Here is a 25,284-nt window from a genome sequence, read left to right as displayed (position 1 = left end):
TTAGACTACTAAACAACTATTGATTTATAACAATGGAGAGTTACCACAAGTCGCAAAGAAAACAAGAGCTGCCAACACTAATCCAGCATCATTTCAACTTCAAAATGTTAACATAATCTAACCACCTATGCTTAGTCTGATACAATGACAACTACAAAATGCCAAAAACGATTTAGTCCAATAAATGTCAGCTAAATATGATGTGGGTGTCCATGGTACTGATTTCTGTATGTGTGTGTATGCACTTGTGTGCGTGCTTGCAAGTAGAAAAAACATGTTGACTCACCCTATTTGTGGAGAATCGCCAATGCCATCCTCTTTCATGTTGCCTAAACGGTTTATGACTCTGTCATACAGTACACGTTTTAAGTTTTTGTTGTCCTAGGCTACCTGGCTAAAATGCTTGCTCACTAGCATAACTTCCTCTTTCTTTCATGGAACGATGCACCAGGCCAGCTAGTTTACATTAGCCTATTATATCTAGCTACATGTTGAACTTCCTCTCTCTCAGGCAAGGGGCACAATGTATGAATTTATGGTAGGATCAGAATCGCCATTATAATCATTGGTCAGTAAGGAAAATTAAGTAAAACCCAAAGTCCAAATCCCTATCTTCATCCATGGCTAATTTAGGAAAGGGCCAATCTCAATGCTGATTTGCTATTATAAAAAAAAAAATGTTTATCAAGGGAGGCCAAATGATCGCTGGCTTCCCTTACATTCAATGCTATACTCTTTATGACCAGATGGCTTCTTCTTCTTCTTTGGACTTTATATGGTGGTTGGCAACCAACTTTAAGGTGCATTACCACCACCAACTCGACTGGACCTCAGTTCATCTTTCAATCACCCACGTGGGTATATGCTCCTAAAAACTGTTGACGAGCTGGGAGAGGCGGGACAAGCTTCACAAATAGAACCAAGTTCTATTTTAGTGCCTGGCTACGCATACGCGGGAGCTGTGTGGATGCAATGATTGAATAACATGTATGTGTACATTTATTTTGCAACGCTCGCGCACGGTGTGGTCAGCATGTTATGTGTAATGGGTTCCTGAGAGGTGCAGCAGTCTAAGGCACTGCATCTCAGTGCAAGAAGCGTCACTGCAGTCCCTGGTTCGTAGGGTGGCACACCCAAAGGGTGGCGCACAATTGGCCCAGCGTCGTCCGGGTTTGGCCTGGGTAGGCCATCATTGTAAATAAGAATTTGTTCTTAACTGACTTGCCTAGTTAAATAACGGTTAAATAATTAAAAATAAATGTTTAATAGAAAAATAAAATGGAACTGGGTTATGATCAAGCGCTATGTAGAGGTAAACACATTGGTAGACATATTTTCATAATGCATTGTAGTCAACGGCAAGTGATAACTCAGCAAAATGTGTCTGCCAATTTTCTCTGTAATGAAACAAAATGTTTTAAAAAACGGTTTTAGTGATCAACTACAATCACAGAAGGAGTGAAAATGAGCCTACATATACCAATTGGTGAACTTCCCCTTTAAGACGGGACACGGTTGCTTGCTTGCTTGTCGCTTCCTGCATTTAGGTTACGATTGTCTGTGATATAGTGCCATGTTAATCAGCTCCTCGACCACAAAGCACACTATACAAAGATATTGCAGTGACTTTCGCTACCACTAAAAAGTGAAGACAACCAATTGCTGAAGGCTTGCCTTGACACTAACTATGGACTATTGGGTAAGTAAATAATACACCCAGATGCATTTTCTTTCTCTAAGTAGCCTACATGGTATTGAATAAATGTACAATTAACTTTAGCTTGAGCCATGTTGCTACCTCCGTGTGTCAAAAAGAATACGAGCAGTAGGTCTACCTGACAAATTATTTACATTATAATCATTATGTTTACAGTATTGCTGCAACCTATAGCCTAGTAAAGTGTCTAGAACCGTGGAGTGAGAGAAGTTTGTCTACACAATCATATTGCTTGCCCTGGAGCGCTACAATGTTGCCATTGCTCGCGCATTGTTACAGTGACTATAGCACGTTTTTATTGACTTACTAGTTGAATAACACCCCCGGCATTTATCATTATTTTGAGGTCGAACCTTTTTCAAGTGTGAAGATCATTTTCTTTAGGGTAGGGTTTTATTTTGTATATATTCAGAGAGAATAATGTGTCATAACAGCAAATATAAATGAATCTGATATTGAAACATCAAGCATCATCAAATACATAATTTTTTCCCCCATGCAGATTTCTTCCAGAGGTGTTGATTCTTGTGAACAACATTTTGTCTTAACTGCCTCAACAACCATTCATGCTTGTAGGCATAGCCTTCTAGTTGTAGGTTGGATTTGATTTTATAACCCCTGCGTTTGCAGTATAATGTAGGGTGTTATTACATTTTTTTCAAGTGAATAATTGGCCAAATACATTAGAAATGGGGCAAAATTGTCAGAAAATTCTGTGTTCTTATTATGGAGTATAGCCATCACTAATGCTGTAGCTTGACAGGTTTTGATTCTGCATAATCAAATTCATAGTACAATGTGGAATGTTATGCAAGTTACTGATTTATAAAGGATATTTGCTTAAGTATTGCACATGCTCAGATGTTGGTATTTGACATTATTATTTGTATATGGTCTAATTTCCATAAGATACAGACCTAAGAATTCATAGAATGTGTTTGCCAAACCAGTGTTGATACTTATGTCATTAAAATCATTGGGTGGACCGCATAAGTCCAAAAACGCTTCCAGTGTAAACTTAAACGACTAAAACCAAATAAAAAGTATGTAGAAAAGATAATGGGCATCTATATGTTTTTATAATATAATTTTTGAGAACTAACAATCACCAAATAAAAGCTAGACAGTCGTGGAGAAGAAAACCATTCCAAAAACAATTAATTTAGGAGTATTGATTTTATTATGTTTGAGCAAAAAAGCACAAATCAAATCAAATCAAATCAAATTTTATTAGTCACATACACATGGTTAGCAGATGTTAATGCGAGTGTAGCGAAATGCTTGTGCTTCTAGTTCCGACAATGCAGTAATAACCAACAAGTAATCTAACCTAACAATTCCACAACTACTACCTTACACACACACACAAGTGTAAAGGGATAAAGAATATGTACATAAAGATATATGAATGAGTGGTGGTACAGAACGGCATGGCAGATGCAGTAGATGGTATAGAGTACGGTATATACATATGAGATGAGTACTGTAGGGTATGTAAACATAAAGTGGCATAGTTTAAAGTGGCTAGTGGTACATGTATTACATAAAGATGGCAAGATGCAGTAGATGATATAGAGTACAGTATATACATATGAGATGGGTAATGTAGGGTATGTAAACATTATATTAAGTGGCATTGTTTAAAGTGGCTAGTGGTACATTTTTACATAATTTCCATCAATTCCCATTTTTAAAGTGGCTGGAGTTGAGTCAGTATGTTGGCAGCGGCCGCTAAATGTTAGTGGTGGCTGTTTAACAGTCTGATGGCCTTGAGATAGAAGCTGTTTTTCAGTCTCTCGGTCCCTGCTTTGATGCACCTGTACTGACCTCGCCTTCTGGATGATAGCGGGGTGAACAAGCAGTGGCTGGTGTGGTTGTTGTCCTTGATGAACAGCATTAGCCTTGACAAAATGCATTGATTTGCAGGAAATTGGCTTAAAAATGTCTACACCGCCAAGATGGGGGCCTCTAAAAATATCTCTTAAGTTCAGCTGTGCTTACGGGCCAACCGCAGACATTTCCGCGCCCACCACCTAAGCCTCTTTTTGATCCAGAAAAAACTCTTGAGTGTGTGTTATCACACCATTTTCCCCTTGATGTCTTCCATAGCCGTAGCCTCCTCCTCACACCCAGCACATTCCCAGGAGAAATATGACCTCCCCTTGGAGACAACAAAGGTCTCCTTACAGAATACTGCTGGCCTGGGAAACCAGGGGCATGGGCGTTTACGCAATAATAGGGAGAACAAAATAGGCGTGAAGGCCGGGCTACAGCATTGCATTGCTCTCCTAATACAAAGATGGCCGGAACAAATGTTTTGTAACAGGCAAAGTAGGTTATTTGAAAAATGTCAGAAAGAAATGTGTTGGATAACTTGGAGCATGTACACTGAGTGTACAAAACATTAGGAACGCCTTCCTAATATTGAGTTGCACCCCCTTTTGCCCTCAGAAAAGCCTAAATTCATCGGGGCATGGAATCTAAATGGTGTCAAGCGTTCCACTGGGATGCTGACCCATGTTGACTCCAATGCTTCCCACAGTTGTGTCAAGTTGGCTGGATGTCCTGTGGGTGGTGGACCATTCTTGATTCAGATCGGAAACTGTTGAGCATGAAAAACCCTGACACCTATTACCATACCCCGTTCAAAGGCACTTAAATCTTTTGTCTTGCCCATTCACCCTCTGAATGGCACACATACTCCAATCCATATCTCAATTGTCTCAAGGCTTAAAAGTCCTTCTTTAACCTGTCTCCCCTTCATCTACACTGATAGAAGTGGATTTAACAAGTGACATCAGGGCCTCCCGGGTGGCGCAGTGGTCTAGAGCACTGCATCGCAGTGCTATGCTGCGCCACCAGAGTCTGGGTTCGCGCCCAGGCTCTGTCGCAGCCGGCCGCGACCGGGAGGTCCGTGGGGCGACGCACAATTGGCTTAGCGTCGTCCGGGTTAGGGAGGGTTTGGCCGGTAGGGATATCCTTGTCTCATCGCGCTCCAGCGACTCCTGTGGCGGGCCGGGCGCAGTGCGCGCTAACCGAGGGGGGCGGGTGCACGGTGTTTCCTCCGACACATTGGTGCGGCTGGCTTCCGGGTTGGAGGCGCGCTGTGTTAAGAAGCAGTGCGGCTTGGTTGGGTTGTGCTTCGGAGGACGCATGACTTTCGACCTTCGTCTCTCCCGAGCCCGTACGGGAGTTGTAGCGATGAGACAAGATAGTAATTACTAGCGATTGGATACCACGAAAATTGGGGAGAAAAGGGGATAAAATTTAAAAAAAAAAAAAAAAAAACAAGTGACATCAGTCAGGGATCATAGCTTTCACCTGTATTCACAAGTCTATGTCAAGGAAAGAGCAGGTTTTCCTAATGTTTCGTACACTCAGTATATGTGGCGAATGGTTCATGTACCTGTTGCATCAGGACTTGCCTTTTGCCCTGACGCATGATGACAAAATGTAATCTCTCCAGTTTAGGGAAGATGAAAACTGAGATTTGGCACTGGATGCTCAGCTCTGTTGTTTGTGCTACAGAAGCACTGAACTCAAAGGGCACTACAGCTTTTGCATACATATTTCAGAGTCCTGAGTCCTGACAAAATGTTTTTTTCTACACTATTTAAGATGGACAGTGAAGCCTAATCTTATGACAAGGCATTCAGATAAGGTGACCATCTGAAACGTGGCTGGTCACATGGTATGGTTCTTTCGTTTCTCCCGACTCTGTCTAACCTTGGCAAACCTGTCGTAGAACATGTTACACAGACAAGTAGACGGAGCAACTGTCGTCAGGGGGTGTATTGTCATTGTCATCCTTATGCAAAGACACAAAGGCTCCGTCTGTAAAATGTCAGTACTCTTTATTGCGTAAACCTTTTGTTTATGTCATACTGTTGCTATTTTGTTTGCTGTGATTTTACTAGACCTGGAATGATGTGCTTCCACTTAAGCAATTAGTCATTCAGTCAATTAAAAGCCTACGTTTCAAACAAAGTAACTCAGTGTTTGCATTGCAAACAAATACTCAGAGTTTAGCATGGTTAGTTTGCATGACGTCATGGGAATGCATCACCAGTACCTTATATATCCCCACCAAAGCATTATGTGATGTTAGTTTCAGTGGTTATGAATAGTGGTTATGTAAGTTCACGGTCCTATGGACCTTAAGCTTTTCTCTAGATGATTACGTGAACCTTTATGGATACAATCCTTTATTGTTATCAAGCAGACAAGCATAGTGTTGTGAAAACCAGCGATCTTAGGGATAATAGTGAAGAGAGAATCGATGGGCTCATTTTTACTGCTTCATAAAATGAGTGACATTAAGCCTATTTCCGGTTTAAAAATAGGCTTCATTTGTCAAATGCAAATATGATATGAGCAGTTAGTCAATAGTCCACACCTAAAACAGTGTGTTTCTTTTACATACTGTACTTTGTATTTGGAATACATTAGTGACACTTCTATCAATGTTCACAGATAGCGATGAGCTTTTGAGTCAATTGATAACGAACTTTTGCAGTCGCATGTTATTGCACTTTCTCTGTACTATAATTTGTTTGGAGAGGAAAGGTTTCTCCTATCCATTGGCTACAGATGTTATGTCTAATGGTTGATAGGGGCAGAGTTTAGTCCGCTGACTCCTATTCCTCCATCTCACCTGGTCCTGGTTCAGGCAAATTAGCTATCTGTCAGTCCTAGTCACGTTCTCTCTCTCTCTGACCAAGTTTCACAACTGCAATTGTGTCACGATTCCACATAGCAATTGAAATCTAACCATAAGTAGACTTGTTATTGCTTGTTGGGCATTGTATTCCCACTTTCAAAAAAATATTTAGTTGACAGATGGTGTGTGGAACTGTATATGATGGAAAGTGTGATGAACATGTCAATTGATGACAAGGTAGGCAAATTGCATTGTATCTTGTGTTTTGTGACTTTTCCATAAAAAGTTTGTGCATGGGATGTGAAGCTGCTATGAGTACTCATGTGAATAATTGACTATGATGTGCGGGGACAGTCAGTGTCTCTGATGTCCATGTTGGGACATGTTTCTGTCTAGTACTATTTTGATCATATAAGGGGAAAATATTTAACCCAAAGCAAGACACTGTAGGATGAAAGCTTTACTTTTGTATGATCTTTTTGTACGATCAAAGTCTATTTTTAGCCATGACCATATTTTATTTTTCTCAGCAGTTTTCTCTATATGCATGTATAGTCCTTGGAATCATCCATAAAATCCTTACACGTTGCATAGCAGTGCGGATGGATCTACAATTGTTAGGCCTTTGTTAATTTGCAATGTAATCTCTCTTTGTTTCTAGAGTGCCTTGGAGGTGTACAAGGAGATGCTGTTGCTCTACCTGGAGGAAGGCAGGCGGCTTGTGAACACCAACTGTGAGGCGCTGGAACCATGGCAGATCATTGGAGCCACTCTCATATCTACCTTAGGAGCAGTCTGGGTCAAAGGCTTCCTGTTTCAGCAAGAAAGTATGTTTTCAGATTCAGTAATGAGGCATGTGTTTATTATATGCATGGATAAAAAGTGATGAGTGGGTGTTTTTGTGTTCTACATTATGGAGAGTGTTTTTTGGTTTAATCAGACATGCTGCTTCATGATTCTTTACCAGTCTGAGTAAGTGTGCACTTGTTCACTTCCTCTCATGATTTTAAAAGGACTGGTGTAATAATATGGTATAAACTCTCTCTAGCTCATGCTTACGTCAATCCAATGCTTGAAAATGTGTTGGGTGAAGTGCTCAAAGTGTAGGCTGGTAGAAACGTAGAGAATTTAGACGCGGGGAAAGGTGTCAGCATTAAAACACCCAGAGTTGGAATTGAAGTATGGCCGGGATTGACATTAAGGTCTGAAAGGCACAGGAGTATTTTGGGGTTGCCTGAAGATTATGGCTACTTGTTTGAAGTACACACAGGGGAGGAATAAGAAAAACCAGACTTTGAGAATTCTTTCCTTTTTGGTTGTTATCAGTAAAAATCCACTGCTCAATGGGAGCAGGCTCAACTTGTACAACTGCTCAGATTACTTGTCCAGGGCAATAGAGCAACCCTTAATGTCAATCCCCAACCTCAGAGCAGGCTCAACTTGCACAACTGCACTTATCACTTGTCCAGGGCAATAGAGCAACCCTTAATGTCAATCCCTGTATGGCCTCGAATACTTATTTCTGATACAATTGTGAGCATAGATCAGCTGACAAAACAATCTCTGTGATTAGTTAAATCACTTTATGGAGAGTGGGTTTTGGTTTAATCAGACGTGTGCTGGCCAGCAATTTTAAATACATTTGAACTTTAGTTGCTATTTTCCTTCTTGCTCCATACTTCAGTTTGGCTCTCTTTGTACAGTACATGTGTTTTACAGCTATTACAAGTGACAGCCATGTCAGACATGTTAGTGTTCCCACTGATGTTTTGTGCGTTTTCTAGAATTCCACAGATTAGTGATATTCATATTCCAAATCAGGGGAAATTACGATTTGTTTTTTTGTTGTTGATGGCATTAACTGGCTGTACACATAATCTCATTTGGCAGGATTGTTGGCAAGAAATGGTGTTCCAGTATTAGCTTGTGGGCCAGCTGTTGGCCTTTTTGATGTGTCTGCCATCTCCAATCAGCTGTTTTATTAATCAAAAAGTCCCCATTGAATTCAGCTTGTGGTTTTCTCCCGTGCTCATCTAGCATTCTTTCAACACAATCGTCTCTTTCTTTGTTGCTTAATAGCCCTGACATCCCGAATCAAGAAGCAGTGCTTTCGACTCATCAGAAAAATACCCTTTGTTGGCGCGGCAGTAAGTTTCAAGCGGTTATTTTGTTCCTCTATTCTACAGATGTGCTCATACTCTTCCTTGTCTAGTGTGGGATGAGTCACTCACTAATGACTGAGTGTCGGCATGAGTGCGAGGGGGGTGAGACCTTTGACACAGTTTACATCATGGACTTGTGATAATGTTGGGTTACTGTTGGTCATTACTGTCTAACCTAACGGAATGACTAAACTGTATTTGGATTCAACTGAAGAGTGTGAATAGGCTACACTTTAATCAGATGGGTATATTTACATAACTCATTTTGCATAGCTTATTTTAAATGCTCTCTTGCCACAAATACTAGCCCAGATCTTCCTGGTATGCTATCACCCAGTGTTGTAGTACTCGGGTCTTGTGTCGGATACATTTGTACTAGGTCTTGACTCTGTCTCGGGCAGTGAGGACTATTTCTTCCCAAGACCAGCGGAGTAAAAAAACTCATAATTATCAGATTCCATTCAGTAAGCGCATAAATGCGTGTAGTCTGTCATTGTAAATAAGAATTTGTTCTTAACTGACTTGCCTAGTTAAATAAAAGTTAAAGAAAAATAATAATAAAGAAAAACTGCTTTGCCAGGTCAAATGTATTCACTCCTTTCTTGAAACATTAATACCTGCAGTCTTTATATCTATTATAGACATGTTTGCTCAGTGGCGAACCTATTGTACCTAGACCTTCAGTGTGTGAAAGGTTTGTGATGCTGAAAGGACAGCAATGGTAATACCAGCGCACTCCTGTAGGTGAGTGCACACAAAGGGCCATTGGCGTAGTGGAGGGTATGCAGGTATACGCCGTATACCCACTTTTTTTATGGGCATTGCGTATACTCCTTTAATCCCCACTGATACGTATCAAAGTGGTGTAGTGGAGGTATATGACTTATCAATTATGTAGTACAATAGAGAAATCATGTACAAAGTAGCCTACACAATCGCACAGCAAGTGAAATATATTCACATGTGTGCCGCACGCAGCCTTGTTTCAGCAGAATATAATATGTAGGCAGGCAGAGCGCACAGCTCTCAACTGGTTTTGGCATGGAGCAGCTCACAGAAGAATGATAAAGGTAGCCGGTAGGGTAGGTAGGAAAAACGTTTCAATTTATGATATCTACCAGTAAATGTTAACTAAGGCAACAATGGGTATGCAAACCAGGTATTGAAAAAGTTTGGTCAGAAGTCTTGGTTAGTGGGCTATTTGTGTTGCGCAATTCAGTCATCATGACCTGTTTGCATCAGGGGTGTAGGCTTGAGCAAAAAAAAAGAATACATTTATTATTTTCCCAGTCCTCGAAAAATAGTCTCCTGATGTGGTTTAAGAATTGTTGTGGACGTCACATAAAAAAAGGTGGGATTTTGAGAGTGCAACTCGGAAAGAAATATAGGAAAACTAATTTGTAAGAAAACTGGAAAACACACAGGGTGCCGTTCCTTCGCTGGCAGTGCGTTTGGGATTTTTTTGTGTACAATTTGAGTATACCCACTTCTCCAGGCACCACTACACCACTGCATAGGGCCGATGGAAAGACAGCAGTCACACACAGCATGATGTTCAATGATAAGCTGGCCATTCACTCGGACATAATAAGCCAGTAGGTCCCAATCATAAGAATACAAAAACACAACCATTAGGCTAAGCGTTTCCTAATCTAAATGTGCAACTATTACTTCGCATTGCAAAAAAATGTTTCATGTTTAGCACACAGTGACCTAAAGTTTAAATGCAACAATGTTTCACACAAGTTATTTTCAAAGATATGGCTAACTGCAAGCGAGCTCCAATAAAAAAACACAGGGATGTCCTTGTCCTTCAACGTATATTTTTTTCACCAGTCTGAATGTCTTAAGAATCCTTATGTTCTTCTGAGTTTTGAACACAGAAATATTGGACATTTTAGACTCTTATTGGCGGTGATTTGACAATTACAATCATGGTCTTGATTTTGACATTTTTCTGGTCTCGGACCCCTTGCCCCCCTCCCGGTCTTGACTCTGTCTCGCCTACCCCTCCGGTCTTGGTCTTGACTCAGACTTGATTTACACCGATCTTGGTCTGGAACTGGTCTTGCTTTAGGTGGTTTCGAACACAACACTGCTATCACCTCTACTTTCACAAAATCAACTAGCCAGTTTTGATTGCTTTCATTGATTTTTCTATATTTTAGATAAGTTGTCAACGCCAGAGTGTTGTAGCCTAGACATTCTCAACGCCATAATGGGTCACTGCTTCTAGGAAATGGTTTGTGTTGTCTGAGCAGTGATGTGTGTAATGGGACTGACTCAGTGTGTCTTTGTGACAGATCCAGACCCAGCTGAACAAGGCCCTGGATGACATGTCTGTCAGTCTTTGCGCACTGAAGGAGGGCATGAACTACACCAAACAGCTGCCTGAACAAGGGCTAACACAAGCTGAAGTTCTAGACAGGATCAGCGAGTACGAAACACTGAGTAAGTGGGTGAGAGTTGTCCCAGGGCATGTTCTGGAGTGCTTTGTTTCTTTGTAGCTAAATGGGGCCGATGACCTACAGTGCCCTACTGCCCTAATATGTTTTGTATTGACTAGATCCTAGAAAATGAAACATAATCTATGTTTCCATCCAATTGGTGACAGATTTTCATACAATAATTGAAAAATCTTTTCCCACCAGAGATGTGTTTCCATCAAATTCCCTGTTTGCAGATAAAAGGCTGTGCGTGATGACATAGTGCACTTAAAAATACCTTTTGCGGTTAAATTTCCATGTACCAAATCAATTTTTAAAAATTGAAGTTAAATGGGTGTCCATTGCATTTTCAACTCTACTGATGGTTTTCTCACAATTGTTGCGTAATATAGCAAGTGTGCCCATTCTGGTATTGGCACGTGTGCTCACGCTGTTAGCTAGAGCGCACATATAGCCTAAATGATCGCATTATTATGTCTGTAGCCTAATAAACTGCATGCTTTCCCAACGAGTGGTAGTGGGAGGACTACACAACATGTCATAATGTGAATCCAAGTTTTCTTCGATATGATGGTTATTATATCAATATATGTGCATAAAAGCATTTTCCCCTAAATTTTTTCGCATAATGCATTTTACAGACACAAAAAGATCCCACCTTGTCTATAGCGTATTTTGTTTTGTCAACATTTTTCAGGCCTGTCATTACATATATTTTTTTTATAGAACATGTACTTTACTCGCATAAAAAGGTTGGATGGAAATCTGGTTAATTAATAAGTTGCTTTGGCAAGTTCTAGACTGCTTTTTCTTCTTCTTCTGTGGAGCCATAATGCAATTTAATGACAATATTATGGAGCCAATAACCTACAGTGCCTTTTTTGTATTGACTATTTTTATCCTAGAATATGTGACAAATGTGTGCCAGGGTGTTTTTAGCATTTTTTAAATTTGTAGTTGATTTGGAGTTACAGTATATAGTTGTTTGCTGAGGCATTGCTGTTGTCTGCTCTTCATAGATGAAGTGGATTGGGAGAAAGGACGAGTGTCAGGTGCAGTGTACTGGGGAGATGAGACACTTACCAAACTTTTGGTGAAGGTATGTCTAGTCCACAAATCAACCGTTTTTGTCTTGTTAAACTTCTGTGCGTAGTATTCTGAGTAATACGTTTTCCCGAAATACGTGGAATTTAGAGCTCATACTACAGTCAGAATATGCCTTGTTGTTTGTATGACAAATCCCATATCTTACTGATTCCCTTTGATATTCTTCCTTTTGTCGCTAGGTGTATGGAGACTTTGCATGGAGCAACCCACTTCACCCAGACATCTTTCCTGGTGTGAGGAAGATGGAGGCAGAGGTTGTAAGAATGACGTGTACCCTCTTCCAAGGTGGGCCCAACACTTGTGGCACAGTGAGTTTACCTTCAGTACTCCCACAAGACTCACTGACCCAGGGCTTGGGAAATGTTCTACTTGAGAGAATAATCAAAACCTATGCACTGGCACATTCTGAACACTGATTGTTCCCGTTTCTGCTTTGTTCAGGTCACCTCTGGAGGAACTGAAAGCATATTGATGGCATGCAAGGCCTACAGAGACATGGCCTATGAGCGTGGTGTGAAACATCCTGAAATGTAAGTTCACTGTGAAAATGTAGCCTCAGATTATTTTTCTTTAAACTGGCACACCAGATGCTCTCAGGACAAGCTTGATTTGCATTGTTGTGATGTTGTCTGTCTCATAAATGGTAATATCACCTGTGAAATACATTTTATATAGTACTGGGAATAATTTGTGTTTTATTTCCTCCCCTAATTTTGCAGCATTGCACCAGTCAGTGTCCATGCAGCCTTTGACAAAGCAGCAAACTACTTTGGAATGAAGCTTGTTCACATCCCCCTGGACAAAAATACAATGAAAGTGGATGTTAAGGTGTGAATATTTATTACTTCCTGTACAAATGGTTATTCTAAAGAATAAATTCAGTCAGTGCTCAACATGCACTGAAAAGGTCAGAGTAAATATACGTTTGTTGGTGTACAAATTCCCAATTGAACTGTAGCCTAGACCCCAGCTTACTATAGGTAATGAGAATATGGTGTGATGTATGGCACTTCTGTTACTGACTGGGGATCACATCCTCAGTTTGGACTGTTCAAGATTAACATTTCAGACATGACCACAGTAGTTACAAAAAACATGGTGGCAACAACTAGAATTACTCGTTCTCAGTGAGTGTAGATGAGACTTATCATCACCATAATAATTTGTCTTAAAGCAATATTGTGACACCTTCAACTCCTTATAACTCCAACTTGTTTTGTGTAGGCGATGAGGAGAGCTATCAGCAAGAACACAGCCATGCTTGTATGTTCCGCACCCCAGTTCCCGCATGGAATCATTGATCCTATTGAGGAAGTAGGAAAGGTAAATTGTCTCATTGTTATGTACTTGTAAAAGGAAAGTCATAGTAAATAAGTTTTTTTTTGTTGTGGTAATACTTTAAGGCCCAGTGTCCTGTGTTTTTATATATATTTTCACACTAGGAGGTTGGAATAATACTGTGAAATTGTGAAAATAATGACAAGGGCTTTTTAGTGAAAAGGGCTGCCTGAAATTTCAGCCTATTTTTGTGGGATGGAGTTTTGTGGCCTTCCATGGCGACATCCCCATATGGTAAATTAGTTAGAGTTCCCAACCTCTCTGCAATAACAGCAAATTTTCAGTTTTCCACTTTCCACTCAGACTACTCCCACATAGTTGTAGCAAAATTATTGCTTGAGAAATTACTCTTTGCTAAAAAATATAAATATATTTTAGATTTTTTTGTTGTTGAAAACAATCACAGAAATTATTTGATATTGAACCAAAAATGTCTGCATTGAATCTTTAACATGAAGTTGCTTGTATACCTGTGTACTGTAGTAACACTGTAATTACTACCGTCACAACAACATTGTTGTAGCATAGTACTTTTACATAATATTACCTAATCCATCCCACATGGTGTTTTTCAGCTGGCTTTAAAGTACAACCTCCCTCTGCATGTGGATGCTTGTTTGGGAGGGTTTCTCATCGTGTTCATGGCCAAAGCCAATTACCCACTGGCTCCCTTTGACTTCAGGGTAAAGGGTGTGACCAGTATATCTGCAGACACACACAAGGTAAGAGGGTGTGGATCCCAGGCTGTCTTACCAAACATTTTCTCCCTCTTGATTTTCGATCATGAGATGCTCATTGTTCCATAGACTTGTCGTTTAACCAGTTATGGTGTTGACTAAGAATTGTTTTTTGATTTACCTCTACTCTCCAGTATGGCTACGCCCCCAAAGGTTCATCAGTGATCCTGTATAGTGACAAGAAGTACAGGCACTACCAGTACTTTGTGGCTCCAGACTGGCAAGGGGGCATCTATGCTTCCCCATCAGTGGCAGGATCTCGGCCAGGCGGTATCATCGCAGCGTGCTGGGCTACCATGATGCACATGGGAGAGGATGGCTACATAAAGGCCACCAAGAAGATAATTGACACTGCACGTACCATCAAGACAGAGTAAGAGACCCATCTTTTACTGTAGTCTTTATCGGCAGAACCTTGATTTCTGGCTTTCTCACTGAACAAGACTTGGATGTATGGTAAAGCGAGACTATTATAGGTATAATCCGAAACATTATTGTAGTTTTTCTCATCAAGATATTAACATTTTAGTAATTTAGCAGACGCTCTAATTCAGAGTGATTTACAGGAGCAATTAGGGTTAATTGCCTTGCACAAGGGCACATTGACAGATTTCCCCCCCCCCCACTTAGTCGGGCAGGGATTCGAACTAGGGACCTTTCAGTTGCTGGCCCAACCCTCTTAACTGCTAGGCTACCTGTAATGATTCTCTTTCTGTTGATTTCTAAACCATCTGTCAACCTATATATAAAATGTTGTTAAATTTGACTGTTTATAAGAGCTCTTGGCAAGCACATTGTGATCTCACTATTTTTTGGATGAAATAAACATATTTTGTGTTTGTTTATTTCCGGACAGAATCCGTAAGATAAATGGGGTGTTTGTGTTTGGAGACCCTGAAGTGTCCGTGGTGGCAATAGGCTCTGACGTCTTCGACATTTTTCGTTTATCCAACGCACTGACTTCAAAGGGTTGGAATCTCAACACGCTACAATATCCATCCAGGTATGTTTTCCTCACCTTTTTCTCATCTTTGAAATTCAGTCATACTTAGTGATAATGTATACATTTCATAGAATATTGACTATGGACTTTATTTTGAAGTAATACCAGCAAGCAAAGACCCCCAGGCATGATATCACCATGTAGAATTTTTTTTAAAGTACTTTTGTGTTTTTAAACAAAATTCTCTGTCCCATCATAGCATCCATATCTGTTGTACTGTACTGCACACACATGAAGGTGTGGCCAAACAGTTCATCAGTGACATCAAAGAGCAGGTGGCTCTCATTTTGAAAAACCCCAATGAGAAGACCACTGGAATGGTGATTGTTAATGCTGACTCCGTTACCCGGAATACACTACACAGCAGTGCACCATATTATTCCATTCATTTTACGTCATATAAATTGGATAAATGGCTCTACATTCATTTGTTCATGTTCTAGGGAGCAATCTATGGCATGGCCCAGTCCATCCCTGACAGATCCATGGTGACCGAGATCTCCCGAGGCTTCTTGGACTGCCTCTACAGCACAGAGGAGCCCAAGTCGTCTCAGCCTCAGAAGACCCATATGAATGGCAACGGCAAGGCCCACTGAGTCAGGAGTAGGCTGGCTGTGGCCTGGACACACACCTGGGTCATGTTCATTAGGGAACATAATGGTAAGCGTTGTAAAACGTTTTGCAACGGAAAATGAAAAGGAGCGTTTACTGGATAAGCTCAAGTCCATTTTCTTCAGGTCAGTGACTAATGAACAATGCCCTGGTTACCAGCCTGCCTCACCTCTGGTCCACCCACTACATCACTCAACATTTGCCTTATCCTGCCCACCTTTTATCTATCTACTCACCTTTTTTCAGATATGTTCTGAAGCACAAGCCATTGTTTTTAGCTATCATGAGGAGAATTCTTCAAATATGTAGAAAGTGAAAGCACCTATTGTAAAAAAATATATAGAATAGTTGCTCAAACCATTGAGGGGTTTTGGTCTGGTTGTATGAATTGTCCCCCACGATGAAATCAGGGATGGGACTATTGATCTGTCTCTGTCCATTAGTACATTCATACATTAGTCACACGCGATATCTCAGACAGCACTGGCCCGATTTTGACGAAACTTGTGTGAATGATGCGTCTGCCGTGATAAAAAACACTTACTGCTACTCTTCTGACACCGAATGAGCGATCTGCATGAAACTTAATATGTGGCATCTATGAACAAAGGTCTCTCAGCGCAATATTTTACAGACTTGTACCTGAAACATGGTCACTATTGAGTCTAGCTAACCCACACAATATTTTGATGAAACTTGGGGGAATTATGTCTTTTAGAAAAGTTTGTGGTCATACGCACATCCTTAAAAACGTAGGTGCTGGGCTAATAAATAATACGTGTAAAAGACAGGAAAGCCTGCACACTGTTAAAGCTCCCAATTCGCAGCTTTATTGACAAGGTTTCGATCCAAAACAGATCTTCATCCAGTCAAACAGACTGAGTGCTCACTCACATCGCAAAATATACACATTTCACCTCCCATGACCATTACACACATGACGCATGGTGGGTGTGGAAACAATTCAATTCACTTTTGCGCATAGTCAATCATATAATTAATCCCAGAGGTACTCATAGTCATAAAGGATTACATGCATACAAATTAAAACGTAGGCAACAGTGAAAAGATTACTTTGGAAACTGTTGGAATACCCAACCATATGACCATTACGCGCAGGTCGTGCGGTGGCCGTAGATATAATTACAATGACCTATTTCAAAAACAACTTGCCTACCTCTAATAATTTGATATCATTGAGATGGTCACATGTAGTAGTTACAGAAAATCAAATGTATACATATGTACAAAATGACCAAGTGGAGACCTGGATGGCAAGACATTGAACGTAACATATTCATGTAAGAAATGGTCTGCTATCAAACTCTTGGTTCAAACCTTTAGGAGACATGGTGGACAAACGGTGAATCCAATACAATTCTCTTCTCAGTAGTAGATTATCAGTATCTCCCCCGCTCCTAGTAGCCTTAACATGTTCGATACCAATGTATCTCAGAGATCTGATGTTGTGACGAGCCTTCATGAAATGCACAGCCACAGGGTTTCTCTGATCAAGAGACCTAATATTACTCCTGTGTTCTGCTATCCTTGTTTTCAGAGAACGTTTCGTTTTTCCTACATAGCATAGACCACAAATACACTTAATCAGGTATACCACATTAGTAGAACAGGTAATGATACCCTTAATCTTAATGGGGTGATTGAAAATTGTGCATTTGTTAGTGAAATTACACTGGATACATCGGACACATTTAATTACCATCCAGCACATTGTCTAGGAAAGTACTACGTGACACACGGTGGAAGATCAGACCTCACCACCATTTGGCTGATTTTTGGAGGCGCGTCTGAAGACTACCCGGGAGGGTTCTTTTCCAGTTGTGGGTCAGTGCTCAAGATGTGGATTTTTTAATTTAAAAAAATATATATTGTTGAACTGTTTGTCAAGTGGGGAGTATTGAAGGAAGAATTGGACTCGTTAGTCGGGGGCGGGATGATTTGAGAGTGAGTGTCATCCTGGGTCATATTTTTGTAACCGTCCCATGCAGCATGCAGCCATTCCTCTGGGTTACCTTGCTGTCTGAAGTGCTCATCCAGACCGTGTGCTTGTTTGTCATAATCACTCTGTGTACTACAGATCCTGTGTGTGCGACTGTACAGGCGTGCGAAAGTATTCACCCCCCGTGGCATTTTTCCTATTTGTTGCCTTACAACCTGGAATTAAAATATATTTTTTTGGTGGGGGGGGTGTTTGTATAATTTGATTTAAACAACATGCCTACCATTTTGAAGATGCAAAAAAAAAATTCTTGTGAAACAAACAAGAAATAAGACAAACTGAAATCTTTAGCGTGCATAACTATTCACCCCCCCCCAAAGTCAATAGTAGAGCCACCTTTTGCAGCAATTACAGCTGCAAGTCTCTTGGGGTATCTCTATTAGCTTGGCACATCTAGCTGCTGGGATTTTTCCCCATTCTTCAAGGCATAACTTTTTCATTTCACTTCACCAATTTTGACTATTTTGTACATGTCCATTATATGAAATCCAAATAAAAAAAATCCACTTAAATTACAGGTTGTAATGCAACAAAATAGGAAAAACGCCAAGGGGGATGAACACTTTTGCAAGGCACTGTATTGGCTGATAGGGAGGCTCTTAAGGGTGTAGGGTGAAAGCTATCTCTGCGTAACAGGGAATTCCTGTTCCGTCGGCTTCCTATAGGTCTGTGCTAAAGCCACCTCCCTCTTTATCAAAATGTCTTGCCCTAGAGATCTAGCATTTACAAAATTACTCATTGGCCCAAGGGAGGCACTAAAATAATCAACTGTAAGTACATTAGTCACATGCGATATCTCAGACACAACTGCACTGCATCATTCGTGGGGGATGACATGTTCACTGTTGCCTTGTTTAACACCTGATTTACTTAACAAAAAGCACACCTCAATAGGTGGTTCAGGTAAATCATGACATAGCTAAAGGGGGGCTTTCCTATTTTTCTCTATTGTTGCTCTACTTTTCCTCAAGCAAGGGAGAGGCTGATGACTTTTTTTTACCCTTTAGTGTGTGTACTTTGGGATATCGCTTTAACAGTAAAAGTTTTTTAAAAACAATTTTTTAAACAATCGCCAGAGAACATCTTTAATACTCAGTGTTCCAGGTACAACAGTGTTTGTCAGTCTCTGATTCATCTACAACAAATAATGGTTTTAACTGAAAAGCACTAATGTCCTAGTGAAATAAATAATTACCCAATGAACAGGAAGGAGCAATGATCTCTGCATGTATTTGTAAGGACAACTTACTTGAATCATTTAAGACTTGAGCCCATTTTGAATTTAACATTACCTTCCTAGGCTCTTGTACTATATTGCATATATACATGTATGTCTAATTGTGGTCAGTTTGTGGCTAATTGCATCTTTCAGTAATAATTTAGACTGCAAGAAACCCTGGTTGCTGTAACACATTACCTAGTATACTGTACACCGCCACTATGTTAAGAATCTGAGACTGCAATCCTCTGATTTGACAACATATATTCATTACCCCCTCTATTCTTTGAGACTGGTTTAGCCCTTAATTGAACGGTTTAGCCCTGAATTGATCTCAAAGAACAGAATACATACTGAAATAATATCTTTATAAGTTGTAAAGTCTCCATCTCAGTTAAGTTATGTGTTCTTGTAGCTAATTAATTGATTTGGCTTCTAATTTTATCTACCTCAGTTTCTGTTCAATGCAATTGTGTTGCTTGTTTACAGTCATTATAGGTCTAAAGAATACCGGAAAGGCCTGCCTCAGTTTTGCATATGTAACATTTAAACTTTTATGGAATTTGATAAATAGCAGTGTTCTCATAAAAGCAATACTGGTATAAAACTGTTTGCAAAAAAAATAAAAAATAAACTACTGGATGTACACTTGGTAGGCCCCCCAAAACACAGTTCAAATGATCTTTCCATCAAAATGTTCCATGTGCTTTCACATGTGTTTGCAGTCAAAAGTGCATATCCACTTTTCTTTCCATGTTTGTAGCTAGGTTTCTATCCAATTGACAAGATTTCCATGCGAATATTAAAACAATTAACAAAGAAAATACTGCATGCTCACTTTCCCACCAGTGATGTTTCCACCAAACAGACCTGTTGCGGATAAAACTCATTGCGTGATGACGTAGGGCACAAAACATTTACATTTTCGCTGAAGTTTATGTACCGGAAAGAAAAAAAAACTAAAGTTCAGTGTGTTTCCATTGCAATTTTCAACTCTACTGATAGTTTTGTCACAAACTGTTGCGTTAATTAGCAAATGTGCCGGCTCTGGTTTTGGCACTTCCGCTATGGCCAACCGCTCACAGATAAAGTGCGGGTAGGTTAGTCTACATGACGATATTATGCATATGAATGTTTTATTTGTCAAGCATCGATTATCATGTTACCAGACTATGACCATCGATATTTAATGGAAAGGAGCATTATGATCACCGTGCACTTTCACCACGCTGTGATGTTCATCACCATTTATTTAATCTAATTTAATAAACGGTATGGTTTTCCAAGTCGTAGTGGGAGGACCACACACTATCATCGAGTGACTCCAAGTTATTTCGATATGATGGTTATTATATATCTATTTGGCGCGTAAAGGCGTTTCCATCGCCAATTCTCATTATACATTTTACAGACACAAAAAGATCACACCATGCCGAACGAACAAATGATCTGTCGTATTTATAAAATTGTACCGAAACGTCCAGTTTAAAAAAAAAAAACTTTTACTTAAACCACGTTTCCATCCAGTTTTGTGAGTTATGTCGTATATGTTTTACCTTCTAGAGTCATAAGGGAAATAATCTGACAATGTTATGATGATGCGGTGGCTTTTAAATCATACCATTGACTTTTATCCCAGTCCTGTTGTATAATTCTTAAGCATTGTCTGTGTGACCACTGTGTTTTTATTCTTATTAATCACTGTGACTTTTATCTGCAACGGTTGTGTTTTTGGATAAATACTAATTTGTGGGTCAATCCTGGTCCTCGAAGGCTGCGGTGTCTAGTTTGTTCTTTGAATGGTTTTCTAGTTCAAAATCAATGCTTGATTATATAGCAACTATGAAAACCAATAGACAGGGTGGCCCTCAGACGAGTTGAGGACACACGCTGGATTACCTGAAAATATACAGTAAATATAGTAGTTAGTGGAACCCATACAGTACCACTGAACAAAATTGTCAAAGATCTGACAATGGGTAGTTTCTATTTTTTTAGGTGAAGCCATCAATGGGGAAATAACCACTAATATGTTGACATTATAGCCAGGATTATATTCAAATGCAATAGAAACATGAATGTAAATTGTGTTAGTACCTGAGAAATTGCTGCTTAGTGCTTACCCCGCCATAGTCTAAACTGTACAGTAAGAATCTGTAAAATTTACAGATGTACAGTGTAAATCTTAAAGCACCTTGCCCTCAAGGAGGTAGGGTAAAGATCATGCCTTATGTTATTGTCTAAGGGCATAATCTTCACAGCAATAAATCACATTCACCTGTATGCCTTCAGAGGCCAGATTAATGAGGGCTGTTGGGTAATGCCAATGTATAGAATCTCAAAATGTAGATTCTATTTATATGTATCGATCAGCCTTAGGGATTTGGCTTCGCAACATCAAGTTCAGTAAGTTCAAGTTAATTTATACTGTACATGTAAATGTTAATTTTAATATCATTAAATGTTTTTGAAAATCAAAAAATATAGTAGCATGAATTTGTAGCTATTTGTACTATTGTGTAGTTTCTTGCTACCCTTCATTATTCCAGAGAAAACCCCTTTGGAAAGCATTTGTTGGCCATGGTTACACTCCTTTCAGCACAACAATTGATTCCAAAATACTTTCAGTACGCAGGAAGCTGAGCACCATAACATTTTCAATAAACCTCTTCCATTTGTTGTTTTTAGAGAAATTCATGCAATGTGATAACCTTGTTTATAATATGATTTCTAGGAGGGGTGAAATATTTTGAGGCTGACCCTATTTGTCTGTAGGCTACACTTTGGACAAATGAATAAACAGACACTTACTGGTTATTCAAACAACTATTTGTCACTTACAAAACATTACACAGAGGAAAACCATTTCAGACACAGACTAGACAGACCGACAACAAAGTCAGTGTTTTATATAGCAAATATGTTGGAATGAACAAACTGATTTTCCCCAGATTTCAAAAGTTTAGAGTACAAGCTAGAGTAATATGTACTTTAGACACTTGATTTTACATTACCTGATTCCGCTCAGTTGGGGACAGAGGAATGTTTGATATACAGTATCTATGGTATTTTTACTGGCTAATCACTGTTTGCTAATAAATCCACTTTCCACCAAAGCAATTTTTTAAAGGTATATTTGGCTTCATCAGTCTAGCAACAAACACCACACCAGCAAAATGTTTGGGAATTAAAAGTGACCTGTAAACATTAATTGGGATTCTGTGATGTAATTTCCTGTTTGATAATTTCCTGTTCCTGTTAAAGGTTAGTCATCTGAATGAATGTATGGAGACCGATTAATAGGCAGGCTCTGCTCTGGGTTCAACCATTGAAATGATAAACTGAAATGGCAGCAGGCCACGAGTTGTTTAGAGGACCGATGCTTGGTCAACGAAGGTAGCCAAAGTGATGTCTCTCTGAGAGAGGCCCCCACAGTCATGTGTGCTGAGTGTGATTTGGACCTGGGGGAAAGGAGAAGATGGAGTGAGGATAAGGATGAGAGACAGCAGGAAAGACATGGTAAATGGAAACCAGAATGACAGGAATGGGTGAGAATGAGACATACAGAGGGACATTTAAATTAAAAAAATGTCAAGTCACAACATACCTTTTACAACTAGTGATGCTAATAGGTTTGTCTATATTTTACCCCAGGCAGTGGGCCTTGGGCAGGGGCTTATTGAAATACCTTGTTGTACACATTAAACCACTCGGGGTGATGGTCCATCTTCTCAGCTTGTAGTGCCACCCTGGACATGAAGCCAAAGGCCTGTGATAAAGTAGCAGATTATACTTCCAAGTCCTTATGGTCACAGTCAAGTAATATGCATTGTATTGCCTACAGCCATTTATTAGCACGTTTCTTATTTTGTATGGTGATGTCACATTGTCAGAAAATAATCTGTGCCTGTATTCAAAAAGTATCTCAGAGTAGGAGTGCTGATCTAGGATCAGTTTAGACTTTTAGAACATAATGAATAAGATAGCATGGACAGAGAGGACCTGATCTTAGATAAAAACTGACACTTTATGAATATGGGCCCTGAGCCCTAGTTTGAGTATATTGTCCAAGCCTTTCTGACCTGGTTAAAGTCTTTGAAGATGAACTCTTTGTAGATGGCGTCCCTTCCCACAACCTCCACCCATTGGGCGTTCCGTAGCAGGGGTAGTAAGTGGTCCCTCTCCTCCTCACTCAAACCCTGGATTTTACTGGCCTGGAAGAGCAAAGCAAACATTCACCGGATTCCAATGTAAAGGGGGCAGTTGCACAAATGCAAACTGTGATTGGTTACAAAGAAGCCCATCTGGAATCAATAGAGTGTTGCATAGCATTCCCAAGGCCTGTTCATAAGGGTGCAATGTTACAGAACGTTCAGATAGAAATGTGTTTTGTAGAACAAGACATGTACAATTACCTGTTATGTAGAATTGGGAATTGTGTCAGCTTTATTAATACAATTTATCTCTGCAACATTCTGAACCTTTCACCCTAACGGCAAACACCCTGGTTTTCAAAACGGGGGAGGCTTCATTGCTTTCTCCATATCGCTTCAATAGAATTCCCATAGAGATAGATAGAGGACTCATGTGCCCAAAAGCCCGTTTTAGCATGGGTCGAGGACTTTCAACGTTTTGAAGTAGTCAACTGGGTGGGACTTCCTAAGGTTTAAGGAAGGATCACACAATTCCATCCAGGTCACCAGGAGGGATCAGCCAATTAATTATACTTGTGATGAAACATTCCATAACTGCAGATGGCAGTAAATCGCCAACCTTGTCTTTATACCTGTTCAAACAACACACTCTAGCTGGCAGTGTGCACGCTTTCAGTTTGTTTGCCAACTCATAGGAAGTAGTAGAAGAAGAAAATGGGCTACTTCAAAATGGAGATTTCATCAAGGCGCTGCCCGTGCTCTCAGACACCATAATGGGACAGATATAATGATGCAATGTCTAAGTCTATGGGAATTCCACAGCGCTTTACACATGACGTGGTATCACATGAGCTTTAAACTCAGTTAATTCTGACAGGTAAATCAAAAAGGAGGCTTATGTCAGCTGCAGTTGTGAGCGGAAAAGGCACAGACTATGGAGTGCAATAATAAGCAAATCACTCATCTTCAACTAATTTGTGTTATAGATTAAAAGGCATGCAACTGAATGAATGAAGGGGGATATTTTTAGAGGATTTGTCAATGCCCCCAAATGAACGTAACGGTGTTGAGCCAACATGGACACAAAGCAAACATGTCACAATGAAGTAGTCGATACTGCTGATAAAGTGGAACGAAGTCAACAGGTATCTTAGCAACAGGCTAATCTGTTCTATCTGAGAAACGCTGACAGATTTTGGGGACAGCACATTGAGCATAGGCATACAATAACCTGAGGCTTCAACCTCATCTCATTCAATGATTGGCTGCATAGAGACTGTTCCTGTCAGGACAATAATATGTTTTATTGCATTTACATTTAAGTCATTTAGCAGACGCTCTTATCCAGAGCGACTTACAAATTGGGAAGTTCATACATATTCATCCTGGTCCCCCCGTGGGGAATGAACCCACAACCCTGGCGTTGCAAGCGCCATGCTCTACCAACTGAGCCACACGGGACCACTTTGCAAAACAACGTATACACTTTATGTGCCATCTCATGTTATAATATTGAGTTAGTATTCTGTTCGTCAAATATTCTATTTGGCACGATCAAATTATCAATCAACAGTAAAAATAATCTTATTGCTTCATCTTCAGTATCTATTGAAGACAACACAGCAACATAACAATACAGTGTGTCAGCCAGAATACAGTTGGCACTTGGCTATAAGCAGCGCCCTCTGATAATATTGAAGCAATTCACTCACCATGGTTTTTGTCTGTTCTCAGAGAGACAGAGGGCTCGGCTTCTGCTGCTTCACTTGCAGTGAGTCAATCTGCTATTGCAGTTAGCAGCTGGAATGCAAGCGGGGGTCCTGTTTTAGCTGTCCATGCAGAAGCCTGAAGAGAAATGCCCTCTTCTGGTTATACTGCCCAGCTTGTCTTCAGCATGGCAATCATAATAAATCCTCTGCCGTTGCCCATAACAACACCATTTCTCTAACCAGTCTTTATGAGGGAAAATTGAAAAGGGCATCCATGTCGGATTATGTTTTCTTTGTGAAAGGATGATCACACATTATGTTCTCATATACAACAGCACTCGCTGTAAACGAAAATCACTGATTGATGTCATTCACATGAGTGTTGGATAATAATGTTCA

At 40.0% G+C, this 25,284-nt stretch overlaps 2 protein-coding genes across 3 annotated transcripts; one reads left to right on the top strand and one right to left on the bottom strand.

The window, feature by feature from the left end:
• The first annotated feature begins 1,557 nt into the window (after positions 1-1,557).
• On the top strand, positions 1,558-19,006 carry LOC139570667 (sphingosine-1-phosphate lyase 1-like). Of its 2 annotated transcripts, XM_071392740.1 has the most exons (14): positions 1,558-1,699; positions 7,039-7,204; positions 8,457-8,524; positions 10,843-10,990; positions 12,006-12,085; positions 12,273-12,401; positions 12,535-12,623; positions 12,813-12,921; positions 13,318-13,416; positions 14,007-14,153; positions 14,303-14,541; positions 15,025-15,171; positions 15,371-15,491; positions 15,615-19,006. In XM_071392740.1, exons 1-14 carry the CDS (start codon positions 1,688-1,690, stop codon positions 15,765-15,767), a joined length of 1,707 nt encoding a protein of 568 aa, XP_071248841.1. In that variant the 5' UTR covers positions 1,558-1,687; the 3' UTR covers positions 15,768-19,006. The 2 variants fall into 2 exon arrangements, with proteins under 2 accessions (XP_071248841.1, XP_071248842.1); XM_071392741.1 differs by lacking the exons at positions 1,558-1,699; positions 8,457-8,524 and having other exon boundaries at positions 7,068-7,204.
• Positions 19,007-21,901: 2,895 nt separating this feature from the next.
• Positions 21,902-25,052, bottom strand: LOC139570668 (pterin-4-alpha-carbinolamine dehydratase-like). The gene is made up of 4 exons (XM_071392742.1): positions 24,889-25,052; positions 23,105-23,236; positions 22,711-22,791; positions 21,902-22,483 (listed from the first exon to the last, which is right to left on the bottom strand). The coding sequence occupies exons 1-4, from the start codon at positions 24,889-24,891 to the stop codon at positions 22,391-22,393; spliced, it is 309 nt and encodes a 102-aa protein (XP_071248843.1). The 5' UTR covers positions 24,892-25,052; the 3' UTR covers positions 21,902-22,390.
• Between the last annotated feature and the right edge of the window lie 232 nt (positions 25,053-25,284).

The sequence above is a fragment of the Salvelinus alpinus genome, chromosome 3, assembly GCF_045679555.1.
Source record: "Salvelinus alpinus chromosome 3, SLU_Salpinus.1, whole genome shotgun sequence".
NCBI classification, from domain to species: Eukaryota; Metazoa; Chordata; class Actinopteri; order Salmoniformes; family Salmonidae; genus Salvelinus; species Salvelinus alpinus.
The sequence above is the reverse complement of the archived record's forward strand: the minus strand, read 5'-3'. Positions and strand labels throughout refer to the sequence as shown.

What these genes read in the sequence shown, in the direction of transcription:
- LOC139570667 (XM_071392740.1), top strand. An exon ending in GGCCCAACACTTGTGGCACA is followed by an intron (nt 12,402 to 12,534) that starts GTGAGTTTACCT and finishes TGCTTTGTTCAG; the next exon opens with GTCACCTCTGGAGGAACTGA. An exon ending in CAATGAAAGTGGATGTTAAG is followed by an intron (nt 12,922 to 13,317) that starts GTGTGAATATTT and finishes TGTTTTGTGTAG; the next exon opens with GCGATGAGGAGAGCTATCAG.
- LOC139570668 (XM_071392742.1), bottom strand. An exon ending in TCTTCAAAGACTTTAACCAG is followed by an intron (nt 22,792 to 23,104) that starts GTCAGAAAGGCT and finishes ACTTTATCACAG; the next exon opens with GCCTTTGGCTTCATGTCCAG. An exon ending in GGTTTAATGTGTACAACAAG is followed by an intron (nt 22,484 to 22,710) that starts GTATTTCAATAA and finishes CCTTTCCCCCAG; the next exon opens with GTCCAAATCACACTCAGCAC.